The 12,466-nt window shown below is 27.2% G+C and overlaps 1 protein-coding gene across 1 annotated transcript in view; it reads right to left on the bottom strand.

Annotated features, from left to right (window-relative positions):
- Positions 1-12,466, bottom strand: part of LOC111037125 (glutamate receptor 1-like) — a 182,551-nt gene that overhangs the window by 20,832 nt on the left and 149,253 nt on the right. The window contains exons 12-13 of the mRNA XM_022319501.1: positions 10,327-10,421; positions 5,527-5,975 (exon numbers count right to left, since the gene is read on the bottom strand). Of these exons, the coding sequence (XP_022175193.1) occupies positions 5,527-5,975; positions 10,327-10,421 (544 nt within the window). The remainder of the gene's footprint in view (positions 1-5,526; positions 5,976-10,326; positions 10,422-12,466) is intronic.

Here is a 12,466-nt window from a genome sequence, read left to right as displayed (position 1 = left end):
AAAATAAATACACGATATACATTTGATATATTTTTAAAAACTGATAACAAATAAAATAGCTTATCTCATTAATATAATAACAATTCTACAGGGATAAGACTAATTATTTGTTTTAAATATTTTCATATATTTCAAAACGGGTGTTTATAACTCAAGGGAATATATTTTATTTTAACTAAAGCTATAGCTTATAACTTTAATCATAACATTGGAAAATTTATTTTACTAGTTTAGTTGTAGTAATATGTATTTAAGAATAAATATATTTCAGAACACACAAAAATATTCAAGTAATATTATGCTCACTATACATCGGTGCATTTTAAGCCACATGACGATTTTTTGGTATACCTATTATAGTTATTAAAATATATTTTATTTTATTTTAATACTTACAGATTTCCTCGATATCTTCTATAATTCACTAATAATGTCATCAACAAGTAGGTTTTGTTTATCTACAGGTAATTAACTAATCGAGTAAAACCATAATGATGAAACTAATTAGTTTAATCACTCATTACACAAAGATCTCAATACTGTAAGCTTAAGAAACTTTAAGTTCAAGACAGTCAAATTTAATAAAGTACGAAGACTTTAATATTATGAGTTAAGACTTAATTATCACTTTTTAAATGTTACTAAGCCTTATACAATTATTTGAATTAAATGATTAAATTCATAAATTAAACCAGATATGAATACATAGTTTTTTTTTATAAAATAATTAATGGAATCTATTAAAATTTTGAAAATAAATAATATATATTTATTTATTGCAAATATAAAAGAAATATTCAATCTATAAACTAAACACACTTACAATGTTTTATCATAGATTTTAATAAAAATTATTAAATATCACATTCATACAGCGACAATGTTACTGCATAAAAAATGTGAAAATAATATATAAAATTAACACAAGTTTTATTAGAATAATTTAATGTTTATGTTTATCCAGAAATGCTTTTCATACTTTCATCATATGTATAACCTGAACAATCTTACAAACATAATTATATCATGATTATGAAGTATTAAAGTATACTAGTAATTTAGCTAATTATTTTTTAAAGTTATAATGTCACAGTGGTGTACAAACATTGCAATGATTTCCATAGATATAGATTTTCCATTTAGGTAATTTACATTTCGTTCCAATCTCGATGGTCAAGCACATAAATAAACATGTTTACTATGTTAGCACTTGCGAATTTCAGGTAGATATAGTTTTCTTAAGCCGACCGCAAGTGGTTTTAATGAAAATGTACGTAGGTAGTAACACAACACGCGCACATATAGAGGTCAGGTCTAATATATTATACCTATTATACGTGTGTGACCATATAATACAAAGAGGTAGGTCTAGAAGAAGGGAAAATTTTTATTACATTAAAATGAAGACTACAATTTGTGGTGATATAATTTTAATGGTACAGAAGAACTGTCTAGATATTATAACATTGTTATAGGTACCTAAAAACATGAGAGTCAATTACATATAAAATACTTGTAACTGTTAAATATTATTATTGCCAAACTTTTCACTCACGTGTTTGTAAGAACCGGGTCGTAAAAAGTCTCAGAAATAAAATAATGTTGTAATGCAAATTCCAGTAGTAGCTTACTACAATACAGGTACCTACTTTTTTCGGAAAAATAAAATCAAAATTCAATTTTTTTCTCATTTAATTCATTATTTAAAAAAATAAAGTGACAAGTAACATAAATATATATTTTCACTATGGTATATGATTCAATATTAATATGATAAGCATTAACATTGTTCTATTCAGCTCATTCCGGTAAAAAAATTAATTAGCACAAGAACTATAACTGATACAGTGGAACGAATGTACTATTAAATTGACATTAAATAATGCCGACCAAACTATGGTGGGTGATCTACATAACGTAAGACACTCATTTTTCAAAAACTATTAACGTTTCAGAAAATATTCCCTTTACATAATTTTAAGTAGTTAACCTCTGAATATTGCTGTCGTATAAAATTTTAAATGTAAGTTGCCATTCAAAAGAGTAAAAATAGAAGAAAAAAAATTATTATTTTCCAAAAAATAGTGTTTGGAACAACTTTAAATAATATAAAAAATATTTTAAAAACAGTTATGTTGTTTGAAATAGTGAGTGTCTTGCGTTTAATGGGTCACTCATCCTGAGTCCTGGGTGAATGTATTAATTATTTAATGCAAACAATACATGGTTTTAAATAAAATTTAAATAATTTTTTTAAATTAAAATGGTTATATTTTGTATGGTACTCGATGATGTGAAGTGTAGGATACTTTAAATTTGTTCATTTTACTGAGTATTGTAGTAGGGAGATAATTAAAATTATAATCTAACTATAATTTAATACTAAATAATAGGTACCTACTAAAGTTTAAGTTTATACGACGAAGAAATCACTTTGAAAAAATTGATTTAAGGATTCGAACAAGGGCACTGTGAATAAATGTCTTTAAAAATATATTTGAAAACATTTTATTAATTTTAAAGGATATGAGCACTCAAAACGTAGACTATCATACTGTCATCTGTTAAAAGGTTAAAAGTTATTGTAACATGTTGTTTAGTTGCGAGTAATAATTTCAATTATATGCTTCAACCGCTAAACATCTTGAGTATATGATAAAAATTAGAACATTCACAAATAATTTAAGTTTAAAATGTAAATTGGGAAAATAATTATGACAAATATTACTCAGCAATATCTGCAGAAATTCTAAGGATGCCTATTATAACATTTAATTTTCATTACAATTAATTTATAAGTAGATTTAAATCTGTGTTATTATTGATTTTGAATTCAATTCAGAACAATGTGTGCCTATGTTTATTGTTTATATATTTTTACAATATAATATCGAAGAATATGATTTTATTATATCAAATAAATGAAGGAAAAATAAATAGAAAATGCAGGGGAAGATACTCGACTGCATAGTGTACGTCGAGTGTACTTCGTCTTTGACTATAGGTCACAGTACTGGATGTATTAAATTTGAATTTAATAATAAATCATTGCATTTCGTAAGCTATTGAATCATACTGACAATACTAGTTATCAGCCTATATTTCCAAGGATATTTTATATTTTTATTACATAATTGTTTTGGTACCTATTACGATTAATAATACACTAATGAATAATATGACTGCAGGGGTCATATGGTGACTCAGTGGTTGGCCCCAGCCACTTACATGTTCTCAGTTCAAGCATCAGCCGACGTCACTAGTTCCTGGATGGGTAATCATCCCGTTATTTAGTGACGACTCCTCGCCCCGCATACACATGTTCCTCAACTAACCGTAACCCCCCTGCAAAATGATAAAGGCCATAATAGCCGATTCTTATGGTCGATAAAAAAAAATAATAAGAATAATATGGTGAGTTTAACTAATTTAGTCCTAAAACAAAAATTGATTTTTTTACGTTCAAATATCAAATTTCTTCAAAATTTTAATTTCAAACATTAAGAATGAAATTGCTCCAATACACTTTTGATATATTTAAACTACAAACAGTACAACTTAAAAGGAATCTTTTTGAAATGCTCAAGTTGAGATTAAGTATAACAAATGTCATGAATGTATATTGAAAAACAAGTATGAAAATTAACTATAGACAGCTTACAATAGTCATCTTTTGAAAATGTTGGTATGACTAGAAAATAAGTATATAAATATTTTGTGATGATATTAAGTATTTATAGTTATAATTTTTGAATAACAACAGACAAACAAATTTCTTTTGTCAAAAAAATGATAAGTTTTTTGTCATAATAAAATTACTGAGAATTTTTTAATTTTGAATTCACAAAGAACTAGTTTAATTCAATTTCTTCTAGAAACCACCCTCGAAGTAAAAGATTGAAGCATTTTATTCACCGAAAAAAATGTCTATAGGCATAAAAAAATGTTTAAACAAAACACATATCATTTAAAACCAATATATATATACATCGCTCCGCTCAGAATCCAAAAATAATTTTAACAAGTATAAAATAAAACGACAAATTGAGTTTTCGATATCATTCACCAATCAAATAAATTTTAGTCGATTTAAGTATCATCGGTTTATCAATTTAAATTTAAAAAATAAGTGATATTCTTAATGAAATGAAAATATACGAAGAAGATAACGTTTAGCGGAAATATAATATTGAAATTTATGTGTGGCTGATTCCAGTCGTAACTAACAAATTCTATGATCAAGAGCATATGAATAAATGTATAGGTGTTGAGAAACAAAATAAATAACTTGAATACACTTTTGAATAATATCATGATATTTAAAGATATAATTAATAATTGATTATTTTAAACGTTTATTGAATAATATATAAAAATCAATAATATACCTATATTGTATTATACCTAGGTACTCCTGATATATTATGTAAAAATACGAACTATACAAAGAACATATTTTAAACCATTTTTTAACATTTTTTTACTTTTATGATTTATTATTTTTAGTTAGATTTGTGTATATTTCTACTCATAATAATAATTTTATTTTGAATTTCAACAAATTAACAGAATAAACAAACTCTATTTTCATCATTCAAAGCGACAATGCCCAGTAAATATTTATGGTTTGATACTTTTTAATTTTTTTGTAATTTTTTTCTCCACTTAAAGAGAAAATGGGATACCAGAACTTTCAATTAGAACTTACAATCGAAAAGGGTCACTTAAAACTTTGAGAGCACTCCTTCTTCTAGGAAAAATGATATCAAAAAACATAAAAATTACAAGACTATCCTTGTAAGATCAATACTTCCATCCTTTTGCAAGAAACTAATAAAATGACTTTAACAAATATTTTGTAAAATTTTAAATGGTCAATAGTTTATGTTCATGTATTTAATGGTATCTAAAAATAAATAGGTACGAAAACGTCCCGCTCATCTTGCAATAATATTGGATATTTTAATCAATTGATAAAATGATTTTCTATGACCCTTCTCTGACATCAGACAATATTGTTAAACATAGTAATATTAATGATGATTTAATATAAACACCGAGAGTTTAAATGAGTGTAATTCCACCAACAATTTTAAGAAATCATATTAATCTTATTGTAAATAAATTGGTTTTATATTTTATTAACATGCAGTAAAATAATAGCTATTTTTTTTTACTAATATTAATTTGCATTCATATTAAAATTAAATTAATGATACTGAAAAAGTATCTGAAATTATCAACCATTTATTTCGAAATTACCACATCATATTTATAACTTTTATTATATCATACTATATCTTAATAAAAAAAAAAAATTTAATGGTGCAACGTACACAAAATTTTAATTAGGTTTTAGACTTTATATTTTTCGTTATTTGTGTACTTTCGTATTACACGTGGCGAGGTAAGGTGTCTGGACTTTAAGTCAATCTCTCGGGGTGCTACTAATATACATCTCCATATTATATATAAATAATACAATATTTTGATAATTATATATTATTATTTTACAGCGACAGTTACCTCGGTGCGATGTCACAGGCCTGTTGGGTGATAGCCGCCACTGCAAACCACATGCTGTTGGCTAACGTGAAAGGATTATGAACGAACATTGGGGGTGGCGGTATGGTTTGTTGTAGTTCATGCCCTAAACCGCCGCCGCCACTGCCGATGCCAATACCGCCACCACCACCGTAGCTATTGTGAACAGGCCTAACATGCGCCGCGGCAGTGGCGTGAGCAGAAAACCGCGACACGACGTACATGACGATCACAACAGCTACATAGGCAAACCCGACGCTGATCCACACCTCTCGTGACAGTGGAGATAAGAAACTGAAAGCTCCGGGCTTGTGTTTAGATGGTTTCTTAATCAAGATGTTGATAGCCGTCGACATGAACGGCTTACTAAATTCAACCACCTTCTCCCGTTCTGCTGTGATGGTGAGTGGTGCAATTGCCAAGTCTACTTCCTTTAATAATAATACAAATGATAACAGTAAAATTAAAAGATTAAACCAAACAAATTCAGGAAAGTTAATTTTTTAAATTACAGACACCACTGACAAACTGCTCAGGACCTATATTAGGTATTTGTTTGTTTGTAATTTATAAGCTTCATAATTCTGAGTTGCCCTCGTAAAAGATCATTCGTAAGTTGTCGTAAACCATAAACCGTTGCCCTCTGAGCATCTATATTACACCGATATAATAAAAACAAACCGTATGTCCTATAGACAAAGGGGTGGATCCTCCGGGACCCAACATTTTTCTTCTACATCCTACACAAGGAGGCGACCAAGTAATACTACCATGTCTACCCACCCCGTGCAAACAATAATCATTATAAGCCTTCACCAAATTTAAACGAAAACGGAAATGATGATAATATCATGAGCTCAGCTCTTATATTATATTATGAGCTTAGCCACATGAAGAAGATTATCAACAACTGATCTAGGTTAATCAAAGAATACCACATATTCATGAACAATATAAAAGATTTCAAACATTTTCATAACTTACAATCAATAACAATTATCAATAAATGCTCTATTAGCAAAACGTACTTAAATGTAACCTGTCTTCAATCAACAATTATAGTTACACTAACAAAACTTTTGACGAAGTATCGAGACTTTTGTACAAACTCAAAATTATAATCACACTTAATTACCTAAGAATTCGCCATTTGATTGAGTGAGCTAATTTATTACTAATAGACAATTTTCTGTTAAAGTTAATTATAAAATAACTATAAATTATTTTATATTTTTGAAAATATTATAAGGTGTTGTTTGAAGATCAATACTTAGCCCCACGAATTTAATGTCTACATATCTGATACATCACATTTCAAATTAGAGCTTCTAACTTTCCAATTAATTATCATATACTGTATAATAGTCTATTTTTCCATTTGTTCAATAATCTAGGTGCACTGAATACCTCAACATAGAAGCAATAATAATCAATTTACAAAATCATTGAAAATTGTATCATTGTTGTGCAACAGTTGGAAAATATCAATAAATTTCTCAAAAAGTGTAAGCGTTTTTTCAGTCTACCGTACCGTTTCAGTAACTGTGCTCCGCCTTTCCTTATGTTCAACAATCTACCAATTCCTTAGAAGCTGATCTTCAAGGATCTTAGATAAAAAATAACTCGGTGGCCGCGAATTTCTAACCTGTAGCGATAATTCCAAACTTCAATAAGCTTATCAACGCCTAGCGATGCTATTCTCTATTCTAAACACGAAGATTCTACATTGCAGAATATAGGTATGTCGCCTACGTATTTATAAACAAGTACTACACCGACTGCTTATATATGTTTGTTCTATTTGGGTCAAATGTCCACAAACCAACAAATTACAAATATTTCAAAATACAAACATTAGAATAATAAAAAATTCTCCATAGTTTGTAAAAAACCTTAACGTACACTGCAAAGAACTTGAACTCTCCAACTCAAAGACCACATTCAAAATTTGGATGAAAGTTTCTCCACGTACATTAAACAAGTCAACAGGTTCAATGTACTGCCATCTCAACAGAATACCACCACTCCAACGACGCAAAAAAAAAATGTCCTCATGACTTATTATTTAAGCTCCATTTCATTTATACTATACTAATCACTCAGTAACATTACAGATACTTTATTTAATTTATTCCAATTACCAAAACGAAACATGTACATACTCTGTATCCAAAGATATAAATAGTGTAAGCTATAGGAATGTTTTAAAGGCGGGTACCCAAGACGCGTGGCTCCACAAACTTAGCAGCGTGGTTGTTGTGTCGATCCTACATATGCTCGACATATCACGAGCCACGAGCCATGGGAACCTATCTATGTTTAATGTATTTTAAGTTTAAATTTTGGTAACCACTGAAGCTATAAAGTGATAATCATTCACTGGCCAACTGAATGGTTTATTATTTATAGATTTATTTATAAATTATTGTTATTGCAATAATGGGTATTCTCCCTCGGGAATTTTGTTGTACGAGTGTACGGCTTATTGTAATATTGTTCGACAATAAGGACCAACTGCTCACTGGTTAAATCAAAGTAAGTTTTGAAATTGTTTAAAATTTAAGTATTAAACTTTTACGAGACTTCAAGTGTGTAAGATGTATAACCCGTACTGTGTATCTTGACCACTAGTGTCAGTTTTAATTTTTAAACTCTAAGTATTTGACTTATTACTTACTTCTAATTTAATTTAATTTTGAAAACTGAGTGCTCATTATTTTGTGGTAACAATATTGGCAAAGCTTACAATAATTACACACATGTAGTTTGTTAATGTGTAAACATTTATATTATTTATTAATTTTTATTATTTAAATTAAGATGAGTTCCAATAAACGAAAGTAATCGAAAATCACCCCAAAAATTATCCAGTGTTTTACCTATTACAACTATAAAGGTTCTTATAATATTTTTTAATAAGGATCGAATAATAAAATAATTTAAAATCCTAAACTAGTTTATTGGAGCGTAGAGAGAAACAATTTTTTTAGGGTACAATGGGTACATACATATTTTATTAGTACGTATATCCATAAATACATTTACCAATACACCACAATTATTAATACCTACTATAATAAATAATGGGTCAAGTATATTAGTCAGTATGGATATTATTTTAAGTACTATATAACCAATATTTATTTTGAAAAAACAAATATTCCATTAACTTAATTTTCTATAGACCTTTAGAGTTTTCTGAAAAACTGGAAAATTCCTATACTAACTTGTCGATCGAAACAAGTTAAATTGTCTATAGATATTCGTACTTCAAATAGGCGCCTCTTTTAATTGAAATATTGCCAACAAAATTATACAGTGAAAGGAAAAGTTATTGCATGCAAGTATTTAGTAATTGGTTAGGTTACAGTACTTACAAATTAAATAAATAAATATAAATATACATGTATATATTTAAATATTCATATTTTATAATCAAATTAAAAAATAAAGCCATAAGTATCTACGGTTTTAAAACTAAAAGTGGAATGATATTTCCATGTGTAATTATATCCATTATTATTAATTTTAAAAACGCAATTAGTCTTCAATAGTTTTTATAAAAATTAAAACCTAAATAAAGTAAAAACATATTCATATCGTTAGAGATAATTGGATCATAATTAATGGAGGATTATTATTATATGTGTATAAAACGATGTTATTACTTCTTTCGTCTAGACTCGAAAACAAATATAATCAATAATCTCGTGAACAATATTATTGGAAAGTTTAAAGCGTTACTTATTTAATTAATTTAATTCAATGTATTGTGTAAAATTATGTCATACATCTCCTCTATAATATTATAAATATAATAACTGAGTAACACCATTTTCCTTAGGTACTACAATAGCCACAAATGTAAAAAGTGGCTTATTAATTAAACAGTAAAAAATGTAATTTACTTTAATAAAATTGTAGAATATTCATTGAGTGCTTTATAAAATGTTTACATCAATGGTTAAAACATTTTGTGAAGGTAAATAAGAAACCGGGATACAGATCTGTATACATTGTACTTGTACAATTGAGGTAAAATAAACCTTAGCAGAAGCTTTGCCACGTATATTGTAACCCGTGTAGATTTTCCCCTTTTTTCAGCTCATGTAAATTGAACAATTCAGTAAATAAAAACTGATGGGGTTTAAAAAAATTAAATAATAGCACAATCAGAGCACGAAACAGACAAAAATCTGGGCTACACAATTGTATACTTTAGTTATGCAACAGTAACTTTAAGTTGGCTTTTTAATAATTATAAAAAATAATTGTGATGTTATGAAAAAAAAAATAATTAATTATAACAATATGTATTGTATTAGGAAAAAACTTAGAAAAACCAAAATTGATTTTAAAAGGTCGGTGTGTCAATCCATCTGCGACAAACAATATTATATTTTTATAAAACAAACATTGATAAAATTAAACGGTTTATTTTGTACCATTTATATGATTAACACTGGTACATCAAAATTGATTTCCAATATCATTGAATTTCGTTTAAAAACAAATATCAAAGATTTAATTTTGTTATAATTTACTTTATATTATACACAAGGGACATTTAAATTAAAATAGTATTAATAATAACTTTAATTGGATATTTAAATAGGTCAGCTGTATTTATATACAATTATTTTTACTTTATAGTTTTGTAAATTGGGAAACAGGAAGAAATTTAATGTTTAAGTATTATTTTTAATAATTATAGTAATAAAACATTTAAAAATTATCAATTCAGTAGACGTTTTATTATGTATTTATGTCTATAGTCCATACCTTTCTGATTATTTCGCCGACCATCCCGTCCCAACCACCTTTAACTTCATGATTCTCCATTCCATACCTTCGATCTTTGACAGTACGTAGCTCATCTGAAAAAATACGTTTAACAATAATGCATCAATTAATACTTGTCTCCATATTTTATAACATAGGTATTTATACTTAAAACAAATCAAAATAATTTTTAATGTGCAGTATTAACTTATTATTGATAGGTATATCTATTGTCTATATACCAAACTCAATAATTAACAGTCAATACGTATAAAGTTAAGACAACTGGAACATAATTAAACAATTAACTTTATACACATTGTTTGGTTTACTATTTAATTATTGAGAATTAGTTTCTAACTGAATAGTTACTTAATAGTGGTATTAGCAGATATCTAGCTAGAACTCAACAGTTTTCGATATTAATATAACTCTCGTCAAGGACAATAACTATATAGAGCGAGTAATTGTGAAGACCAATTTTAGGCCTTTGTGACAAACTTTAAAGTTGACATGACGTGTAATAAACGACCATCGAAAACAATTTGCATACCAACTGATCACGAAACATATCATCGTCTTTTGTTTCCCGAGTGTGTCTTGGTCCTTGGATGTATTTTAGAACCGTACTGCACAATTATCGGAACTAAATAAACTAACACCATGTACCAGTAAAATTAAGGTCTTATTTTAAAATTAATGAGCAACCATGAAACATGTGATTAACACAAGAGTTGTATTTAACTGTTGTATAACTATGTGGCAAATGGAAATGAGCATTTATTTATTATTGTTTTAACATTTAAGGTTCTGAGTGAAGTGATTAAGTTTACAATGATCAGTGTTTTTTGTCTCTCATCCCCTTTTGAAGCACTAATAATATTTAGATTTTTAACTTTAATGGTGGTTCCAAGTAGAAAATTAGATCCAGTTGGTACTTTAGGGAGTAACAAGTAAAAAAAATTATTGAGTAAAACAAAACAATTTTTAAGCGAAACCAGTATTTGGCTAAATCAAATTTTTCTTTTTGTGTAATTCAAAAACAAATAATCTTAGATATTTATATTTATAATATAATTTTGTAGATACCTAATATGATACAATTTTTAAAATACGTCGACTCATTTTGAGCTATTCACAGACATTTGACATTTACGTTTTAGATTCTGAGCGGAGCGATGAATGCAATTGATTTTACAATGACGTGTTTTTTCATTTTTTTTTTTTTTTGTGGTCTGTCATCACGGTTTGGAGCAGTAAAAGTCCTTCGATTTTCTTTAACAGCAACTTTTTTGGTAGAAAAGTAAATTAAGTCGGTGCACTAGGGAGGTCAAAAGTTAAAATTCTCAATAGTTATCAAAAGCGACAAGAACAAATAAAAAATTAAGAAAAAGCGGGAATTTTATGCAAAACTAGTTTTTGAAAAAATCGATTTTGGTTTTTAGTGTTACTCTAAAAAAAAATACAGTAGATATATGAAATTTTCACTGAATATTTAATTTTACATTTTCTATACACCATTCAATTCAAAATATTTTGACTTGTGTTAAACTATTTATAGACATATGAAATGTTCGATAAATATTTGTTTTATTCAAACTAATGTCGATAAAAACATTTTCGCTGTGTCAAAAAACTTGTAAATGTAATAAAAGGTTCCTCGTAAGTCATTGTTAGAGTTTAAAAAAAAGATCAGCTTAAATCCACAGTAATTTTTTAAGAGCTTTTGAATTTTAAATTTTGACAAAATTTGTGACAATCACGAAAATTGACAAATTATTTTGAGTTCGAAATTTATAAAAAATTGTCTTTTTATATCTAAGATTTAAAAATTTAATACAAGATTCCTTATAACTTATAAGTCTGTCTACCTTTATCAAAAAAAAATTTCTACCAAAAAATCAATTTGAATTTTTATGAGCGTATAAAGTTGAAATTTTTACATTAAATTTTCACTCGATTTCTCTTGTAACGATTTACTTATTTTATTGTAATTCAAAAACGAATAAAAAACGAGTAGACACTTGAAATTTACACCATATATTTATTTCATCAATTCGTATACTTGATACAATTTCCAAAATACTTTGACTCGTTTTTAGCAGTTGATGGACATTTTCAATTTTAATTTTTTTTTTCT

The sequence above is a fragment of the Myzus persicae genome, unplaced genomic scaffold (genome assembly GCF_001856785.1).
Source record: "Myzus persicae strain clone G006 unplaced genomic scaffold, MPER_G0061.0, whole genome shotgun sequence".
Taxonomy (NCBI): domain Eukaryota; kingdom Metazoa; phylum Arthropoda; class Insecta; order Hemiptera; family Aphididae; genus Myzus; species Myzus persicae.
Note: the sequence above shows the minus strand (reverse complement) of the source record. Positions and strands in the feature narration are given on the sequence as shown.